The following is a 22,128-nucleotide window of genomic DNA, read 5'->3' as shown; positions in this document are numbered from 1 at the left end:
CGATACATCTTGATTTACTGAAGGCATGTTCTCATGAAAAAGAAATTTAAACTTTTGTGGCCAACCAAGGAAATTGACTAGGGGAAAGCTGCTTTACCATTTCACCATAACAAGGCCAAGGTTGTAATGAGGCCAGGTGCTGAATGGCCATGGCGAAACACAAACTGAGCATCAGTGAGCAGATTATTATTGAGCAAGTGCCTCTTGGCAGGACTGTCAGCGACGCCTTTTACCACTTCGCTGATGGCCAAGAGTAGACTGATGGGCTGGTAATTGCCTGGGTTGGATTTGACCTGCTTTTTGTGGACAAGGATATACCTGGTTAATATTCCACACTACCGGATTGATGCTGGTATTGTAACAGTACTGGAACAGCAAGGCTAAGGACACAGCTAGTGCCTGAGCTTAAGTCTGTAGAATGTTGTTAGGCCCCAGAGCCTAGGCAGTATTCTGTGCCTTAAGTCATTTCTTGATACCATGTGAAATGAAGACTGGAACCTTGGAAGGGTGGCTGAGATAGATCATCCACTTGGCGCTTCTGGCTGGAGATGGTGATAAATACTTCAGTCTTGTCTTTTCACTAATGTGCTGGGCACCCTAGTCTTTGAGGATTGGATTAATTGTGGAACCACCTCCTCCTGTTATCACAACTGGATGTGGTAGGACCGCTGAGCTTGGATCAGATCCATTGGTTATGGGATAGTTTAGCTCTGTCTGATGTGTCTAGGGCGGTGGATAGAGGAGAGCCAGTGGACGTGGTCTTTCTGGATTTTCAGAAGGCGTTTGACAAGGTACCTCACAAGAGGTTATTACAGAAGGTCGGGGGGCATGGAGTTGGGGGTAGGGTGTTAGCGTGGATAGAGGACTGGTTGTCAAATAGGAGGCAGAGAGTGGGGGTCAATGGGTGCTATTCGGATTGGCGGATGGTGACTAGTGGAGTGCCCCAGGGTTCGGTGCTGGGGCCTCAGCTATTTACCATTTATATAGATGATCTGGAGGAGGGAACCGAGTGTAGGGTGTCAAAATTTGCTGATGACACCAAAATTGGTGGAAAGGCAAATTGTGCGGAGGGTGGGGAGAGTCTACAGAAGGATCTAGATAGGCTGAGCGAATGGGCCAGGAAATGGCAAATGGAATTTAATGTTGGCAGGTGCGAGGTGGTCCACTTTGGTAGGAATAATGGTAGGAAGGATTATTACTTACGTGGAGAAAAACTGCAGCAGGTGACGGTGCAGAGGGACCTCGGGGTCCTTGTGCATGAGTCGCAAAAACCCAGCTTGCAGGTGCAGCAGGTGGTCAGGAAGGCAAATGGGATGCTGGCCTTCATCGCGAGGGGGATTGAATATAAAAGTAGGGAGGTCTTGCTGCGGCTGTATAGGGCATTGGTGAGGCCGCAGCTGGAGTACTGTGTGCAGTTTTGGGCGCCGTACTTACGCAAGGATATTTTGGCCTTGGAGGGAGCGCAGAGGAGGTTTACTAGGCTGATGCCGGAGTTGAGGGGGTTGAGCTATGAGGAGAGGCTGAATAGATTAGGCTTGTACTCATTAGAGTTTAGAAGAATGAGGGGAGATCTCATTGAGACGTATAAGATGATGAATGGGATGGATAGGATAGAGGTGGAGAGACTCTTCCCGCTCAGAAAGGATAGTAGGACTAGGGGGCATAGCCTCAAGATAAAGGGGGGGGCGCGGTTTAGAACGGAGTTGAGGAGGAACTTCTTCACTCAAAGGGTGGTGAATCTCTGGAATTCTCTGCCCGTTGAAGTGGTGGAGGCTGCCTCGCTAAATATTTTTAAGACGCAGGTTGATGGGTTTTTGATGAGAGAGGGGATTAAGGGTTATGGGGAGAGGGCGGGAATGTGGAACTGAGCCATGTCAGATCAGCCATGATCTTATTGAATGGCGGGGCAGGCTCGAAGGGCTAGTTGGCCTACTCCTGCTCCTATTTCTTATGTTCTTATGATGCATGTAGCATTGAAGACCCACAAGAGTTGCTAGGTCACATCTAAAGTGGAAATCCTGACTTATGTTCATTCATCTGCCACCTCAAAAGAACCCCAATTAATAATAATGCTCCAAGTGAAAACAGCGAACTCTCTCAAGATTTGGAATTGGTTTTGGGGGGTGTTCTAGCCTATTTATGTGTAACACTAAGAGTACTTTTGCCCAGTAACCCAGTGGGTGAGCTGAATTCTAATTATGTTTAATACCTGCTTTCATTACCTAATTACTGACTGTCATGCGCACAGGATTTTACCTTGATGTACAATGTTCTGTTAAATTAGGACAAAGTATCATGTACAGCAAATCAAAATGGATCCCGAGCAGAGTGTGAACTTGGAAATCCCTTCAAGAGAGACTCTGAGGTAAACCTTTCATTCAAGTATGTATATTTTACTTCCTCCATGTAAAATACAGCAATTAATGTTGGCCTATTTTCTAAATTAAGCAGGTTGAATTTACACATGACACTGACGTGTGTGAAACATAAACCTAATACAATGACTATTTTGGTTTCAGGTTACTTTCTACTTAATCATGAGTACTGCTGGGATTACGTTGGACACCACAAACCTCAATATCAATCTACAGCTGAAAACGTAAGGCAGTAAGAATCGGGGTGGAATTTTTCCCAAAAATTTCCAAGTGCCCTAAGGATGAGAAAATAGGAATATTCCATGCTGGCCTTTTTCGGCACATTTGACTCTGCAATCTTGTCATCGACATCAGGACCATCCTGATGAGTCTCCTGGCAGAACCCCAATGACCACCATCCTAGCATAGGCCCTCCCCTACTCAGGCCCCACCTCCATGGTACTGCCCTGGTGCACTTATGCCCAACCAGGCTTTGCTAGTGTGCCAAGTGGGCACTTCCAGGTTATCTCTGCCCAATGGGCATTGCCCAACCATGCCCTCCCAGGCATGGCCAATGGCAGCTGGTCCCTGCCACTGTAGAGCAGTAGTGATTCTCACCAACGAGAGGGGAAGCACCCAGGAGGGCAGAAGCAGCAATGCTGGACCTGGTAACTACATTTAAATGTAGTTAATTCCATGTAAATAGGCTTTGTACTCTCTCTCTGGGTGAAGAGCATTCTCACTGGCAAAACAGGGCTGGGAAGATAGCAATTGGCATGAATCAGATGTTTGGCCTTGAATGCAATCTTCCTGGTTCACCACGCTGATCAGCTGGCGAGTTGAGCCAGTAAGATTGTGCCCCATATTTTTTATTTTCTTACATCTACCAAAATGCCGTTCCATGTTCTGAGCTTTCACATCTAGATACTGAAAGCATTTTATCCATAAAATAATCCCTGTTAAATTGTTAAAATAAGTTGTGCCTTATAATTGAAGTGGTTGCTGTTACTTCTAGTGAATTTTATTGAATGGAAAACCAATATCAATTCCCTGTCTTGCTCGTTGTTTTGTGCCTTTACCTGATGTCCAGGTAAAGGTACAGTGGTTTACTGAACAGTGATTAGTAGTGGGAGCTCAACAAAGATAAAATGCCACAGCCTGATAGCTCTTGTGGTCACCACCTTCATATGATCTTCATTGCCTGCTTGGCTTAACTGTCTTGATCTTTGAGAAACCCAACCGTAATATTTTGATGAATCAATTATTTTGTGAATAAGGTGCCAATTTCCATTTACAGGACCAGTGAACAGGCTAATTCGTCAACAATTGCTATTGCTCGAGTTAAGATTGAACTCCATTTGTCTGTAGTTGGGTGAGTAAGGTTTCCTACCTTTGTCCTTTTGATGTGAATATGTTCTCAATGCAGTGGCGGTGGGTAGAATGAAAGAAATAGTGCAAGAATAGAAATATACATCATATTATTCTGTTTGAACAGTGCTGCTAAACCATCTCAGGTGTATTTTGGAGGTTCGGAGAAAGGTGAGAGTGCCATGGTGACTGAAGAGGATGTGGGAAGTTTGATCCAGTACGAGTTCAAGGTAACATCTTCTTCAAAAATAAATAACTGACGAACTTGGCTTCCTGTTTTAAGCAATTTTAAATAGTGTAAAGCATTACACTATAGTGTAAATCTTGCCCAGATCATCTGTTCATGATGCAAATGACTACCATTATTAAACAATGAAGGGCTTTATATGTATTTAAACTTTCACAATGTTTTGTTCTCCTCAGATAATTAATCTGGGCACATCACTTAAATCTCTGAATACTACTTGGCTACAAATCAAGTGGCCAAAGGAAATAACCAATGGAAAATGGCTGCTCTACTTGGTGAAAATTGATTCAGATGGCATCGATAACATACAATGCAAACCCAGTAATGAAATTAACAATCGACAATTCAAGGTAGTTAATAATTAACTTTGTACTCAAAGCTGAAATTAAATAACCTTGTAATTCATTGCACTTTGTGTTGTAGTAAAAGCATTGGTTTCCTTGTGAGTTGGGCTGTCAATGACATAAAGTTGTATGTTTCTCATAAAAGCACTCTATAAGCAAGTAACCTGTTTTAGATGGAGACAGTTTTGTTTGCAGAAGGCAACATTCAACTATTGTTATAAAATTATTTCAATATTATGCTACAATATTTATACTTTTTAAAAAAAAAACACATCCTGATAACAGAGAAGAAGCATAGGAAAAGAGATGTTTGATATATTGGCTGTGGAGTGTGTGTATGTAGTTTTCTTCACCCAACCAGTTAGCCTCACCTCCTGAAATTGGCAGAAGTAAATAAAAAGATAGGGACATAGCACTTGAAACAGTTAGATCATTCAGCACCCAGCACCTGCTCTGCCACTCAGTAAGATCATGGCTGATTGTGGTCTCAACTCCACTTCACTGCTTGCCCACCATAACCTTTCGTATCTTTGTCTATCGAAAATCTGCTTAACTCTGCCGTGAATAAATGCAGTTCCCACTGCTCTCTGAAGAAAAGAATTTCACATAACTGAAGACTTCTGAAAGAAATCAATTCTCCTCATCCCCATCTTAAAAGATATACACATTTGAACGGTGCCTCTATGTCCTAGACTCCCCCACAAGTGGAAACCATCCTCCTGTTATCTAATCTATCAAGTCTGTTTTGAGTCTTGTGTGACTCAAAGGTGATCAATAAGATCACCTCATTCATCTTAACTCAAAAGGATATAGGTCCTAGCTTGTTCAGCCTTTCTTCATCCCATTTTTTTTTCCCTTTCCCTTTCCCAACACTATATATGTATTCTAGATGTGATTTCACCAAGGCCCTATACATCTGCAGTAAAACTTCCCTACTTCTATATTTCATTCCCCTTTGTAGTAAACACCAACCTTCCGATTGCCTTTCTAATCATCTGCTGCACCTGCATACTAACTTCCTGTGGTTCATGTGCCAGGCCACTGAGATCCCTCTGTAAGCGCCAAGTTCTGCAATCTCTTGCCATTTAAATAGCATGCCGCTGTTCTGTTCTTCCCACCATTGTGGATTAATTCATATTTTCCCACTTCATATTACATCTGACAAAATCTTGCCCACTCACTTAGCCTGTCTTACGTTGCTTTGCAAACTTTCTACCTCCCCTTGACAATTTGATTTCCTGACTATCTTGATGTTATTGGCACATTTAGCTACTGTACATTCAGACCTCTCATCCACATCTCTGATGTGGATTATAAATAGTTGATGCCCAGCACAGATTTCTGTGAAACTCCTCTTATAGCATGCACCTCAAAGACCCATGTATCTCCACTCTGTGCTTCTTGTTAGTTCACCAATCATTTATCTGTACCAGTATATTTCCCTTTGCACTATGCAATCTTATTTTGTGTAATAACTTTGATATGGCACCTTATCAAATGCCTTTTGGAAATCTAAGTACACCACATCTGCAAGTTCCCCTTCATCCACCTTGCTTATTACTTATTCAGAAAATGTCTTTAGTTTAACATGATTTCCTATGTATTTAATTTCCATTTCACAAAGGTGAGTGGTCCTGCTGCTCAAGTAACTGTTCTCTCTCTGACTGGTATGCATTTTCCATTAATAATCACCAGATAGTGATCAGTCAAGAATCCAGCATGCATTTTTTCCTGCTCCCCAGGTGGGGAGTAAGTAAAATTAGTTATAACACTCCAGTTGCTACACTGGCTGAGATCAGTTAACTTAGCACAATTTGGGAATCGATTTGATGTATTTTTGTCACATGTATACAGTGAAAAATATTGTTTCTTGCACACTATACAGACAAAGCATACTGTACGTAGGAAAGGAGAGAGAGCGTAGAATGTAGTGTTACAGTCATAGCTAGGGTGTAGAGAAAGATCAACTTAATTTGAGGTACGTCCACTCAAAAGTCTGATGGCAGCAGAGAAGAAGCTGTTTTTGAATCTGTTGGTACGTAACCTCAGACTTCTATCTCGTTCCCGACGGAACCTCAATCTTGGTTTGTTTAAGCCATAGGTATAATTTTTTTGTTGGAGTTCATCTACCTACAGACACAATCTGAATCATTTTGTGATCCTCTTAAACTACATAGTTATTTTATTTCAGGAAGTTCCTAGTAAAACAAGAAAAAGAAGGGAACTTGACAATGAATCCAAGAATTCAGGAACAATTCTTTCCTACTTCTCTGATAAAAGAAAATATTTAACTCTGGTAAGTGCAGAAGTTGATTATTTAAAAAAATCCAAATTCTTTTGTTTCAAAACTGACTGTGAAATTAATCATTCTGCAGAATTGTGGCGAGCCCAAAACTGCTAATTGTATTGATATAAAATGCCCCCTTCAAGGATTGGATAGCAGTGCGTTCCTGACTTTACGTTCACGACTATGGAATACTACATTTCTTGAGGTAAATGTGAATCTGAGGTGTGTTTGCTAATCTTGGGAACATCTAGAATTGTTTTAGTGCAACATTGGTTTTAAATATGCCTAATATTGTTTTATAGGAATTTTCCAAACTGAACTACCTTGATATCATCGTTAAAGCCATGATAATTGTCGAATCTGAAGCCAAAAACATTGTGGTTAACAATGCTGAAACTGAGGTAATTTACTCATTGTAGCAATTTTAAGAAGAAATTAAGTATGTAATTTGGATAGAAAAATTAGCCCAAAAAATTCACCCGATTTAAGTGCAAAGATATATGAAAAGTAAAAAATAACCATTAACATATAATTTCTGATTCTAAATTCACACATTGAAATGCTGCATGAAAAGTGTGACCAAACTTACTTATTATGCATAACAAAACACCTGAGGAATGATGGCAAGTAGACATTAGTCATATTAATCATAATTTTTCAAACATCTTCTGTGTGGCTAAACTTCCAGGATGCATATTACAGGCCAAAATTATAAGATTCTTAAAATAACAGACGAGCCAGGGATAATTAACATGGATTTACTAAGGGTGGGACATACTTAACTGAATATTTTGTATATATAGTGAAAGGAACATTACATGAATTAAGGCAGAGGCTATTAAGGGATTTTGACTATATTAATAAAGAGCTAGCTAAGATATTAATAGCAAAGTATAGTATAAAGATTCAGAGTCCTAGCCCTATGTTCTGGAAGGCCCCCCAGAATGGTTCTGCCTCTTCGTCTTTTTCCTCTTTTAAAGTATCCTTACAATTTTCATCTTTGGCTTGTCTTTCCTACTGGGAAACCTGCTTGTGATCTTGTCATTGTTTATTGGATAGTGCTTCTGTGAAGCAATTTGGGATGTTTAATTATATTAAATATGCCATATAAATGCAAGTTATAGAATGTTGGTCAGGGGATGGTTCAGCTACCTGTTAGGATCACTTGTTTTCTATGTGTATTAATCACTCAAGATCAGTGCACGCGCAATGACTCCTGCCTGTTGGCTTCCTGATCACTGGCTAGCCCCGCGACTCCTGCATTGCTGATCATGTGTCCCCCACAGCCCAATTACTGGCCCCCTGAACATGCCCAGGCCAGCCTCACTTTCTGCTACCTCGATGGCCGGTCCCAAACGCTGGTCTCCTCCCTTCTGCCATTCAGTACAAAGTGCAGAGTGGCATTGGGAGCCCCCACTCCCACAGATTGCTCCACCCCTTTGGTACAGCCTGATGCCGAGTGGGCAGTGTCAAGATGCCCCCAGGTCATAGGCATTTTGCCCTGGGCAGTGCCAGGCTGGCACTGCCAAGGTGGCACTTTTTGGGGCGGGGGGGGTCCTCGATTGCACTCCCCTCCGCCTTTCACTCCAGCAGGGTCAGTCTGCTGGAGTGAACCATTCCTGGCCTGGGGTGCGGGGGAGGCTAAGCAGGCCTGGAGATTTCAGTCCCAAGCCCACTAATGCTATTAAAATTGAATTTATTAGGATTTGCATATGTTATGCAGCTCTGCGCTGATTTCGGGAGCTGACGGCGCTGGAAACACGCAGAGGCTGTGATACCCAGCAGGGACCCACACGAGGGTCTCCACTAGAGTCTCCCGGCCCGCTGTGCTACAAAAGCAGCCCGTGTGCACCCCACTCCCCACCACCACCCATTGGCTGGAGTATGGTGCACAGTTCTGAGCCCTCCAATATAGGAGTGACATAAAAGCCATGGGAAGATGGGCCAGAATAACAGTCGTTCAGAAGAAAAGCCCAAAATATTGAAGCTTTTTCCTCATGAAAAGAGAAGTTTTGAGGATGACCAAATAATTGTCTTAAAGGATTATGGAAAATTTAGAAAAAAGTGAATTGTGGAAGATTACTGCGAGTGGTTGACTGTTAATTGATGAAAAGGGGGCATGGGCTAGGATAATTAAGGTGGGGGAATTTGAGCAAAAATGTGTTAAAGACAACTTCAAGGTTACAAGGAGACCAGGGCAGGGATCTGGGGACATGGGTTTGAATTCTACTGTGGCAGATGGTGAAATTTGAATTCCAATAAAAATCTGGAATTCAGAGCCTAGTGATAACCATGATTGTTGTAAAAACCCATCTGGTTCACTAATGTCCTTTAGGGAAGGAAATCTGCTGTCCTTACCTGGTCTGGCCACACATGACTAGATTCACGGCAATGTGCTTGGTTCATAAATGGCCTAGCAACTCAAGTCGGTTCAAGGACATTAAGGATGGGCAATAAACACTGGCCCTGATAGTGACACCTACTGCCCATTGATTTTCAAAAAAACATATAGGGATGGTTCTGGCTATAGTTCTGATGGTCACTGACAATATGATACTAAACATCATTTTTCCAGATCATTGAAAGGATCAGTATGATCACAGCTGATCTGCTGCTTTCGGCTGACCGGCACAGTGTCATAATGATTAGCACTGCTGTCTCACAGCTCCAGGGACCTGGATTTGATTCCCAGCTTAGATTATTGTCTGTGTGGAGCTTGCACATTCTCCCCATGTCTGTGTGGATTTCTTCCGGGTGCTTCAGTTTCCTTGGTGATGCTAAATTGCCCCTTGGTGTCCCGGGATGTGTAGGTTGGAGGGATTGGCTGGGTATATATGTGGGGTTACAGGGATAGGGCCTGGTTGGGATTGTTGTCGATGCAAACTCAATGGGCCAAATGACCTCCTTCTGCACTGTAGGGATTCTGTGATTGTGGCCTTAACTCCTTTTTTCCACCTTCCACCTCCATAACCCATGGCTTCCTTTATCAATCAAAGTCTGGATCTGGATAATTCAGCTTTGAATATATTCAATGACGCAGCCTCCACTGTTCGATTGGGGAAGTTATTCCAAACATTAACAGCCTCTCTTGAGAGAAGAAATTCCTCTTCATCTCTGTCTTAATGGGAGACTGCTTACGTGGGAGTCCCATAGCTCTAGATTTCACCATGAGAGGAAATATCCTTTTAGCATGTATCCTGTCAAGTACCCTCAATCATCTTTTCAATAAGATCACCTCCCATTCTTCTAAACTCCACCCCTATCTACTCGACCTTTTCTTCAAAAGACAAACCCCTCAAATCAGGGACCAACTTGAGCTTTCTCTGAACTGCTTCCAAAGCAAGTATGTCCCTCAAGTAATGTCACCAAAACTGTACACAATACTCTAGGTGTGGTCTCGCCAATGCTCTGTACAGTTGTAAATTTCCCTACTTCTGTCCTCCATCCCCTTTTGCAATAAAGCTCAACACTCCATTTGCCTTCCTAGTTAGTTGCTGTACCTGCATGTGACATTTTGTGATTTATGTATAAGGACACCAAGCTGCAGCGTTCCCCAGTCACTCCCATTTCAATAATATTCCGTCTTTCTACTGTTACTGTCAAAGTGGACAACCTCCCATTTTTCCACATTTCGACTCGTGTCAAACCTTTGCTCGTTCACTTAACCAGTCTGCGTCCCTTTGCAGACTTTGTCGTCTTGGTTTGCTTTATTACTAATCTTTGTGGCTAAATTTGCTGATGATACAATCATTTGGTCTCTTCATCTAAGTCAGTAATATTGTAAATAATTGAGATCCCAGGACTGATTCCTTTGGCACCTCAGTGGAAAATGATCCATTTATTCTGACCTGTTTGCTGTTAGTTAGTCAGTTTTCTTTCCATGTTAATATATTATTCCCAACCTTTAACCTTTTTTTTCTGTAATAACCTTTTATATGGCACTTTATCAAATGTGCTTTGGAAATACAAGCACATGATATTCACTGGTTCTCTTTTATCTGCCTTGCTTGCTACAAGGAGCTCCAATAAACTTGTCAAAAAAAAATTACTTTCACAAAACCATTCTGATTCTGCCCAATTAATATTATGATTTTCTACATGTCCAATTTTCATAAACAGATTTGCCCAATTCATTAGGCTAATTGAAGAAACAGCCATCTTCTAGTTGTTTCTCTGGTTCTGACAGTCGCCTGCTGGAGAACTCCCGTAGAAACTCCGGGTGTCACTTTTTCATAACAAGTATCTGTTGAGGCAAAGGGGTCATGATGTGGATGTGCTGGCGTTGGACTGGGGTAAACACAGTAAAACTAAAACCTGGTGTTGTCAGATTTTTTACTGAGGCAAAGGGGTACATGGACCATTCGCGCCGATGGGATTTTCCTATCCCGTTGCAGTGAATGGAAATTTAGATGGGTGCCAAATTCTCTGACTTCCTGCAGTGGGAGCATGGCGTGAATGGCCAGTAAGATTGCCCCCACTGTCTGTTCCACATTAACAGCAGTTGGAGTACAGGCAGATAACGACACATTGTTAAGTCTTTGGCAGCATGCTATAACTTAACACTGCTATCATGTAATGTTCCTTTCTATAATCTCAATAAGAAGGCAATTGCAAAGACACCACATAAATGGCTTTGTGGAAAAGGCAGGGAAATGAGATTTACATTGCTTTGGTCGATGAGCTCAAAACAGAACTGGTTTATCGGGCTGAAAAGATGATTTCTTTGTGACGTTGCAGAATTAAATGCAGAGCCAGTTTTGGTATTACTTGTAATTTTCTTTAATTTTGTTTCCTTGTCTTATGTTTATCAAATGCTTGTAAATGATTATTGCAGCAATACTAAACAGAAAAACTTTTTCGTTCGAATTTATTACATTTAGCTTTGAGTTATTTTGAAGACTATATTTTATCTAAAGTTTCCTTTTTTAAAGAATCTGCAAAAGTTCAGAAACTGGTGTTCTGTGATTTCCACAAGAAGGATCTATTTATAACAAAGCTATGAACTGTAAATGGAGTTAAATTGATATTTTTAAACTTGAATAGCTAAAAGCAAACTTATAGTCAGTACAGCATTGAAATGCAGACAAGAAACTTAAAGGTAATTCCCTCAGAGACTTAAAGATTCATGGCCCAATATTTTGATTTTCATAGAATCACAGAATCATACCGTGCAAAAGAGGCCCTTCAGCCCATCAAATCTGTACCAATACATGAGAAATACCTGATCTCCCTCCTAATTCCATTTACCGGCACCTGACCCATAAGAACATAAGAAATAGGAGCAGGAGTAGGCTATCTAGCCCCTCGAGCCTGCCCCACCATTCAATAAGATCATGGCTGATCTGATAGTGATTCAGTTCCACTTACTTTCCTGCTTCCCATAACCCTTAATTCTCTTATTGGTCAGAAATCTATCCACTTTAGTGTTGAATGCTATGACATGCCAAGTGTTCATTCAGATACTATTTAAAGGATGTGAGGCAACTCACCTCTACCACCCTCCCAGGCAGTGCTTTCTAGACCATCACCACCCTCTGGGGAAAAAATGTTTTTCCTCAGTTTCCCCCCCTAAAACTCCTGCCCCTCACCTTGAACCCAAGTCCTCTCGTAACTGACCCTTCAATTAAGGGGAACAGCTGTTCCCTATTCACTCTGTCCATGTCTGTCATAATCTGTACACCTAGATCAGGTTGCCCCCTTCTGTCATCTTCTCTTCACTTTTAAACCAAAACAACCCAAGCCTCTTGAACTTAACTTCAATGTACCATCCCATGCAGCATCCTAGTGAATCTCCTCTGCACCTTTCCCAGTGCAATCACATCCTTCCTATAATTCTATACAATTGCAACATGACCTCCCTGCTTTTTTCATCTATGCCCCAGTCAATAAAGACAAGTGTCCCGTATGTCTTTTTATCACCCTACTACCGTGCCCTTCTGTCTTCAGAGATGAATGGACAAACATGCCAAGATCCCTTTGTTCCACTATCATGCCATTCATTGAATACTTCTTTGTCAAATCACTCCTTCCAAAGTGTATCACCTCTCACTTTACAAGGTTAAATTTTATCTGCCACTTATCATCTGACCACCCTGTTATATCATCTTGTAGCCCAAGACAATCAACCTCACTGCTAATCGTATGTTTTAAGCACGTGTTATACTTAATGGACAATGACAAAAAGGTGTATCTTGTATAATTTGTGAATTGAAATTGTAATTTGAGACTGAAAGAATTTGCTGCTGCTTTTGTGTTTATTAATGAGCAGTCTTTAACATATATAAATATGACATCTTGTGGCAATGTGTTTGGTAAGTGGCAATACAAATGGCCAATAAAGGGAACTTTTACTGACAGACAACTTTGTAAAATCTTCCTTCAGGTGCGAGTCACTGTGTTTCCTGAAAAAACCGTGAGTCATTACTTTGGAGTTCCTTGGTGGATCATTTTTGTTGCTATCCTAGCTGGAATTCTGTTGTTGGCGCTTCTGGTATTTTTGTTGTGGAAGGTGAGTGCATTGTGGATGATTTAAGTGGAGTTAAATTCAAATAAATTAGAAAATGTTCCTCCATTGAGCAAACCACATAGTAGGGATAAGAGACAGCTTGAAGTTGTGAAGTATGAAAAAAGATTTCCACGCACCATACTTCTGTTTAACTAGATTGTATTTGTACATGAGTGCACAACAGAACATAGTTTTAGCTTTCCACCCTGCACCTTTGTGAATCTTGTTTTTGTAAGTACTGGTAGCCTTCTGCTGCCTCTTACCATGTGGGGTTATTATTGATGAGTGAGCATTACATTCAGTCACGGGAACCATTCCAGCTCAGTTTGAATCTGTTCCCACTCAATTTTTCTGAACATGTACTTTCCCAAAGAGTCACCAGGTGGCAGTTGGAAGCATGAACCATGGTTGCTTCCTAGCCCAGGGGACCCATGCCCAGTTACTGTAGCTGAGAATGGTTAATTTTGCACAGGTGTTTATGGTGGAATTTAGTATGTTTAACTTTTCCAGCAAACCTACTTGCTAGGATGCTGACTATTCACTGAGTGTAGTTCCACGAATGTTCACTTAAAAGACATTCTTCATTAGCCCAAGGAGTGATTATCAGCAGACTGTTCAACTGTGGAAGGAAAGCTGGTCCTACCATTGTCCAGCAGCCACAAATACAGAATCTAGTTGGATCATTGGCTGATGGATTTCACATAAGTGGTCTTGGAAAAATTTTATGGTTCTAGCACAGGGAGAGGCCAGTTGTGTCATACCCATGCCAGCTCACTGAGTAATGTAGCTAGTCCCACACCTCTGACCCTTCTTCCTAGCATGGAAATTTCTCCCCATTCAAATAATGGTCCAAATTCCTTTTGGAGGCCACAGTTGAATCTGCCTCCACCACAGTCTCCTAACCACTCACAGGGTAAAAAAGGGTTTTCCTCTTGTATTTTAATTTGTTCACCACTCCCCAAAAATTACTCATTCCCTGCTTTTAGACCCTTTCGCTAATGTTTCCTTTATCTGCTTTGTCTTGGTCCTTCATATAAAATCTCCTCTCAAATTTCTCTAAGAAAATCATTCTAGCTTCCCCAATTTATCTACATAATTGAAATGCTCATTCTTCAAGCCATTTTCACAAATCTTTTCTGCACCCATTTTAAAGCCATTACATTCTTTTCTAAAGTGCAGTGCCTAAAATTGGGGAAACTGCTGCTTCTGAGGCTGAACCAGCTCCAAGAAGGTTCATCATAACTTTCGTTCTGTATTCCATGCCCCTGTTTAGAAAGCCTTGGATCTGTGTGCCATCTTACCACTTCCTCAACCTGGTCTGCAAGGAAATTAGTCTGAGCCTTTTTGAAAATAAACCCCTCCAGCCTATACAGATCCAACACTTCCCAAAACTAGGTTCAATGGCCTAGATATTGGAAGTCCTTCCTCTTTCACTATTTGAGATTGCACAATTGGGAGCAATCCAGAGATTACTAACTTTGATGTCTTGCCTACTAAACTCTTTCTTAGTTTCCTAAATTCTGCCCAGAAGACCTCACCCCATTCCTATCAAAATCATTGCGCACAAATGGACCACAGCACTGGTTGTGCACCTTCTGTCTTAGACTGCACTGCAGCCTCTCAGTGATCTTCTTGACAGTAACATCAGGCAGGCAGCATGCCATCTTGGACGCACGTGCCTGTCTTTCCCACTAACTATTCAATCCTCAATTTTAGTGTTGCTTTTGCAATCTGCCTGTTCCTTGCAGATCCAGCAAGATATAGCTGGATCTGCCTACCCATGGTGCTATAGATTTGTCTCTGACTGCACTCCCTAGAGGAACCATCACTTTCACTGATATGCAGAACTTAATGCCAACTGGGGAGTGAGATGTACTCAGGGGACCTGTGCAGTACCAGCCGGGTCCTCTTTGATAATCTGGCAGTTATTCATTCTCTCTTGTCCTGCAGGGTGATTACATCCAGAAACATGCTAATCACGCATCTCTTAGTCTCAGCAATGCACTGTAGTGCCCCCAGTTGCTGTTCATGCTCTGAAACTCGGGGCTCGAGTTTCTTAGGTAACTTCCCGTACATGTGGTCTTCCAGGAAATGAGAAGCCGACAAGAATTCCCGCATGAAACAGGATGTGCATCTTGACAAGACTGACTAATATTCAGCCATGCATCTATTTGTTAGACTACTAACTAAGCTGATCAGAAATAAAATGTTACTTTTTAAGACCTTGCTATTTTTAACCCAATTTAGTTATTTCAGGTCCTTATTTAACTCTTAAATCCTTGTAACTATACTTAGCTTCCACTATGATCTTTGATCCCTTGGTTTTGCTGCTGCTTCCTCAGTTCTGTTGTGAAGTTTACGTTATGGTGCTTGGTACAAAGACATTGTTATGGCAATTGATTGCACCTTGTTACAGTTCTAGAAAACATGCCACAGGAAAAACTACTACCATCTCAGTTACAAATATAGTCTGAATATTGTAATCAGTTTAAGGAATTGTGATTAGTGAGAATATAACAAACTTGAAAATAATTATGTTAGTGCCAAGTAGGCATTTCCTTTCTTCTCAATTTGATTTTTAAGAAGAACATTTTAAAAACATTTGAGAAAAGTGTATTGAATCAAGATATACTGAGTAAAATTGTGTCCATATTGCCATTAATTGTGCAACTTTTAGCCATAGTGTTTGCTGATATCTAACTTTAAAATAAGATCTTGATTATTGCACAACTTGTTTCCTTGTAGTTTGGTTTCTTCGGGAAAACCAGAAAAGACCCTCACTATGATGCCTGGTATCCCAAGGCTGAGATCTCGGTTCAGCCATCTGACAAAGAGAGACTTACTTCAGATGCATAATGTTGACTCACTTCCCTCATTGATTGGTAAATAGTCCCATTGGTCTCCAATTCGTGGCTTGGAGGGGTTTGGTATGTGGAGCTTGGCATCATTTCACTCCTTGCTTACTCAAAGGGGACTCAACCGCACAGCATTAACATGCAACCAAATCCTTTTTCTGCTCATTTAGTTGCTTTAATACAATGGGTTTTGGTGGAGGGGACAATATCAAGTTGTTCTGATGTTAGAATAAGTGAGAAAGCAATTTTGAATAGATGAGTTTCCATTGCTTACCCTACCTGAAGTTGTACATTTATTCATTTAGTTTAGGGTCTGGTTTTAACAAGCCATCATGGACAATTTTCTGAAAATACAATGTCATTCTTCAATAAGAATAGGCCAAATTAAATAGCACAGGAAATGCTGAAAAACTCAGTAGGTCTGGCAGCATCAGTGGAGAGAGAAACAGTTAACGTTTTGAGTCCATTGACTTTAAGTCATATGGAATTGAAACATTAACTCTCTTTCTCTCTCTGCAGATGCTGCCAGACCTGCTGAGTCTTTCCAGCATTTTCTGTTTTTTTTTTCAGATCACCAGCATCCATGGTATTTTGCTTTTAGAAAATAGCATCTTGCTGTTCCACACTAGAATGTCATCACTGCTTTGTGTGACACATCATTGAAACTTTTGGTACTCTTATACATTGACTGCAGCCTTTTAATGACTTGCATGTAAACTTCTTGCATGGAAAATGGTGCTTACTCTTCAGGCTACTGGAAATGGGAACTTTCAATCTTTTTTTGTGCAGGTTCCAGCTTTTAGAATTGATCTCTAAAAGATCTTTCTATAGTTTCACATGGCTATTTAAAAATGCTGTGTGTAGAATAGATAAATTTGCTGCATGTCTACATTACACATTGTTTAAGTGGGCATTATTAAAGCTTGATTTGTTGTTTGATATTCATTTACTTAAGTATGTTATTGGTGAGATATTTATAGCCTGTATTTCTTTTCCTTTTGTGAGTTGAAGTGTAGAAATGAATAATTTGGGCCCCAATATGGGCAAGCCTAGAGGCGGCTAGTGCATAAATTTGCAATGCTGGCTGGCTTGCCAATTTGCTAGCTTCATCCACCCTCAGTCCATTTACTAGGAGGTAGTTTGGAGGGTTGCAGAACTTAGTGCCCACAAGTGGAAGGTAGCTCATTTGCCCCTTTTAAAGGCCTATTATTGTCCATTGTTGGAGGAGATCATTAGGGAAGGAAAGGTGTGGGGGTGGGGGGAGATTGCTGCTGAGGATGTTTTATTTAAGTTTTTTTTAAATTTAAAGTTCTGAGATTTGGAGCATGGGTGCCTCAATCTTGGATACCCTCCCCATCATTTACCTGCAAAAGCAGCCTGCCTGTTTAATGCTGGAAGGCCTCCTATTGATCCTCTCTTCAGCTTTGAGAGCCCGTCCACTGTCCTTAGTGGGACACGATGTGGAGATGCCGGCGTTGGACTGGGGTAAACACAGTAAGAAGTCTGACAACGCCAGGTTTAAGTCCAACTGATTTATTTGACAGTAAACTTGCAAGCTTTCGGGGTTTGCCCCTTCATCAGGCGAATGGAGAGTTCTGCCCTCAGACAGAGCAGTGCTATTATATGCTCTGTCTGAGGGCAGAACTCTCCACTCACCTGACGAAGGAGCAAACCCCGAAAGCTTGCAAGTTTACTGTCAAATAAATCAGTTGGACTTAAACCTGGTGTTGTCAGACTTCTTACTTAATGGGACAGCCAGTCTGCCCTCTGCTATCAACTGGAAATTCAGAGAAAGACAGTTAGGTGGCTCCCCACATGCTGCAGGCTGCGGACCAACATTTGATAACAGGGATCCTGAAAAGCACAGCAGAAACATTGCTAGAATTTTATTAAAAAATGAAACCAGTTTCCTCGAATCAGTAGTGCAGTAACATTTTTCCACTTTCAGAAAGAATGATATATCCACATATTTAGTTCCTGTGACAGGAGATCCATGTGAGTCGCTTCAAACTTCTGAGCCTTCATTATGTTCTGGTGCACTCAGGGCTAATTACCTGTAAGTGACTCCGTGTTCCCATGTTGGATTCCCTCCTCTCGCCCCCAGTTTCAAGAAGTATAGTTCAGTATGAATGAAATGTGTTTTTTTTTAATATGTATAACTGTGAACATGAAAAATTCCTGTGAAGTAAATCTGTTTAAACATTAGCTGACCAGTTTACAGACTGCCCTCCAACTCTAACGATGATTTTCTTTGATCGTGTTGAAGTGTCTACATGAAAATATTAAGTTTATTTATTGGCCAATTTTTTCTTCCTTGGAGTCTTGTAGGGCTGTAGTTAATGGGCAGTGTTGGCCTTCTGCTACCTATCCAGGTAGATCTGATCGTATAGGCGACTTCACTGTATTGGCAGGCTAAGAGGCCTTAAATCTGATACTGTCTTCACCCAGTATCTATAGTTGTGCACTTCTAACTGACGTCACTGATCAGTGGCCAAGAACTAGAAGGTTTTTTTTTGCTTTAACCTCGAGTGAGATGTCAGCTGTGACCCTCAAATTACCACTCTGGGTGAGAGTGAAACCCGAGACCCTGTCCTCCACCTTGTATCACTTAATATTAAACTTCCTTTTCATTTTTTTTAATAGTCATTTTTTAAAAAATGTTGGTAAAATGATTTGAGCTGATCTATTCCATTATTCTTCAGAATGGCAAGTGACTAACACAAAATATTCATTCCTAAGTGGTATGCCTCTCAAATAGAACGTGTCAATGGAGGATCGATGTGCTTCCTTTCAGAGGGGACTGCATTATAAATAACTGATCCTTCTAACTCCCACTTTTTTCCTTCCTATTTACAGTGTGGATTTTTTAAACGTTCCCTTTACGATGATAGCATTCCACGCTACCATGCAGTCCGAATCCGGAAAGAAGAACGACAGACCTTTGAAGATGGGAAACCGAAAAAGAAATGTGACAAGAAACAATGGATGACAACATGGCAGGAAAATGAGAGCTACTCTTAAAGAACCTCTATCTTTACACTCTTAAAATGATTGCATTTAGGATGCCAAGGTGACCTATACTATTTTCGGTGTTGCATTCCAGTGCATTGATTTTCTTCAACTGTCTGAAGAGGGCCCTTGGTTATGTAGACATTTTCTGTATTGCGCAGCACATACCTTGGTGTGGCTGCTCTTCTTATTTTCAAGTACATCCAGAATATCTTCAGGAATGTATGGGTTTTTAGACTATTCATGCTTGACAAGTTCTAGTGCATAAGATTTGCCTGACAAGCCAAGTGCCCGCAGTATGAGATTGAATTATTGTCTGCTCCAGGATATAGATGTGAAAAAGATCTCCTAATTCCATTCAGCAACATCTCAGTCTTTTTAACCTGACGTAATGTGCAATGGTCAACTATGCAGCTGACTCCTGATTTTCAAGAATGAAGGTGTTTCAGTATTGCCAGGATGCAATTTCTGTGGTCAAAAAATGGTCAACATTTTGAACTGGGATTGAAAAAAAAAATTGTACATTTTTGTAAATAGTTATATATATTAGAATGTCCTGGTATTTATTTTGTCCTAAATTGTGTCCCTTTAGTAATCATTAGTATGGCCACAGATGGTAAAGTTTCCTTTCAGGGAAAACACAGGTTCTGGGTGTAAAAATGGACTACATTTTGCTCTGTTTGTTTTTTTAATGAAGGTGTAGACTTGACTGAGAATGGTTTAATATCTGGAGAAATTGCTACCTGACTGTATGGGGATGAAATTTTCCAGCCGTGTTCACCCCAAGGCTGGAAATTCAACTGACCTTTGCATGATCTGTCCTCATGGTGGGCAGAATGGGAAAATTCCACCCTATGTCTTTGCTTAGTTTTATTGAGTTAGCTTCAAAGGGAAGGGGGGGAATCTTTAATGAGATTGTCAAGCTTGTTTTAATAGTCTTAAGCAACATTCAGTTGCTGTAAGTCAAATCAAAAGATAAGTAATCTGTTTCTTGCCAGACACAAAAATAAGTCTCCCCGTGTCTGTAAAACTGAAAGAGAAATTCCATGACTAAATTGCATTCATCTTGAATTTGACATGCAGAAGGAAGTAATATCTTGAGTTAGTAAGCTTGAGGAAAGGGACAATTTTGAAGCATCACCCAGCAGAGGAAGTAATTAACACTTGAGTGGTATTCCCTACCTAACAGCACGAATGTACTGAATAAGAGTGGAGAGGATGAGCAAAGAACAGTACAGCACAGAAACAGGCCCTTCAGCCCACCAAGTCTGTACCGGATGGTATGAGAATGCAGAGAACCAGGGATATGCCCAACCAGCTGTAGCTACAGTAGATCCACTACCCTGGTCAGTAATAGCTTACTGTGTATGACGATGAAATGGTGCATGAGAAAACAAATGCTTACTGGTGGAAAGGGTAAGGGACACATCTTTACCATAAAGAACTGTGAGGGTTCTTAACCACCTGCCAGATGTCACTATTAGCAGAGAAGATTACCGCTCCCACTTTTATACCATAAAGACTTCCAGGCACCTACGGTACAGAAGTTGTGCCTCACTCATTCAGATAACTGAAACTACTTTTCCTTCACGTAAAGTTTTGCAGACTGCCTTAAATTGAACTATTAGTTTTGAGGTTTTCACTATTTCTATAATCTGTTTTTATCTTGTACTTTGAACTTCTCCAGCTTGGATGTTTGCAAAGATCCCCTATAGCTGAGAGTTTAGCAGTTGACTGCCTGCATAGACAACTGGTGAGCTGAACAAAATACAAAAGGACAGTTACTTGTATCTGTGAGTAAGTTGGAGTTTTGCATCAGAACTGGGCATCTCATTTTGCTGCATAATTTTATTGATGCTAACCCCCCCCCCACAGCAGGCAGAGCAGTGGGGATTTATGCAATTTTGGGATACCTGTAATTCTTACCCAAGAAATTGAAGTAAGCCATGATTCCACCTTGGAGTTTGGATCTAAAAGCTTTCATTGCAATTGTCTAAATATTCATGAATCATTCTTCTTGTGCTTTGTATCACTGTAGCCAGGTGTATCCTATTGTTAACAATGCTGTGCCATGTGCCGAATGGCAAGCTGCAGACTACAGTATTCCAGTATGTGTATTAACATGTCTTTGTGGCAGTAATGCTTTTTGAATACATCTTTGAGAACTGCATTCCTCTTGTGCATATATGTTGTGTGCTCATATTTTCCTGCAGTATTCCTTTTTTTATTTTAGAAGTTTGTGACATGATGCAACATTGTTTTTTTTTATCCATTACATAGCCAACAAAGTCATGATGTGGAGATGCTGGCGTTGGACTGGGGTAAACACAGTAAGAAGTCTCACAACCCCAGGTTAAAGTCCAACAGGTTTATTTGATAGTAAATGCCACAAGTTTTCGGAACACTGTTCCTTCGTCAGAACTCTTCACTCACCTGACGAAGGAACAGCGTTCCGAAAACTTCTGGCATTTACTATCAAATAAACCTGTTGGACTTTAACTTGGTGTTGTGAGACTTCTTACTGTGTATAGCAAACAAAGCCCAGATTCCATGAATGAATTAAAAAATTATAGCCTTTTCTCCTGTCTCATTTTACATTGATAGCTGGAAGACATTTCCTCCCACCAGAAATCTACATCCATTTCTGTACTGCGCTGGCTACTAGTACATTTGGGAGCTGTTTATTAAAAATGAGCTTTGTAACATTTATGACAGTTTGGCTTATAGACATCCCGCCCCTCCCTCACCCAAAATATGAAAGCAAATCGCATTGTCAAGAATCCTCTGTTTCTAATCCATGTTTTTATGAATTTTATTACTGGATTATTGATTTCAGTTAAATATAGATACTTGTTTTTCTAAAGCAGAGCAAAATATAGCCCATTTGATAAGATGGCACTGATTTGATTCAAAACAGGGACTTCTTAAAGGGTAAAATTTAAAAAGGTGCTTATAGCTCTGATTTACGTTTAAAGAAACACTGTAATTTTCAGATGTCAACTACTTGTAAGTTTGTGCACGTCTTTTTATTTCATAGATCCACTTTTCAAATACATGAGTTTATAAGAAATTCAGAGTTTATTTGTGAGTTAATATTGTACATCATTCCACAGTGCAAGTTAATGGCTGGAATTTTACCACCCCACCCAGCACAGGAAA

The 22,128-nt window shown here is 40.8% G+C and overlaps 1 protein-coding gene across 3 annotated transcripts in view; it reads left to right on the top strand.

The window, feature by feature from the left end:
• Positions 1-21,318, top strand: part of LOC145350097 (integrin alpha-6-like) — an 86,603-nt gene extending 65,285 nt beyond the window's left edge. For 2 of the 3 annotated variants that reach the window (XM_080198995.1, XM_080198997.1), the window contains exons 16-25: positions 2,285-2,365; positions 2,520-2,599; positions 3,652-3,726; positions 3,850-3,952; positions 4,146-4,319; positions 6,505-6,609; positions 6,689-6,805; positions 6,903-7,001; positions 12,983-13,108; positions 18,817-21,318. In XM_080198995.1, the coding sequence (XP_080055121.1) occupies positions 2,285-2,365; positions 2,520-2,599; positions 3,652-3,726; positions 3,850-3,952; positions 4,146-4,319; positions 6,505-6,609; positions 6,689-6,805; positions 6,903-7,001; positions 12,983-13,108; positions 18,817-18,981 (1,125 nt within the window). In that variant the 3' untranslated portion in view covers positions 18,982-21,318. Of the gene's footprint in view, positions 1-2,284; positions 2,366-2,519; positions 2,600-3,651; positions 3,727-3,849; positions 3,953-4,145; positions 4,320-6,504; positions 6,610-6,688; positions 6,806-6,902; positions 7,002-12,982; positions 13,109-15,850; positions 15,988-18,816 lie in introns of all 3 variants that reach the window. The other variant, XM_080198996.1, reaches the window with a different exon arrangement.
• The last annotated feature ends 810 nt before the right edge of the window (positions 21,319-22,128 follow it).

The sequence above is a fragment of the Carcharhinus amblyrhynchos genome, chromosome 11, assembly GCF_965287045.1.
Source record: "Carcharhinus amblyrhynchos chromosome 11, sCarAmb.v2.hapA, whole genome shotgun sequence".
Taxonomy (NCBI): Eukaryota; Metazoa; Chordata; class Chondrichthyes; order Carcharhiniformes; family Carcharhinidae; genus Carcharhinus; species Carcharhinus amblyrhynchos.
The sequence above is the reverse complement of the archived record's forward strand: the minus strand, read 5'-3'. Positions and strand labels throughout refer to the sequence as shown.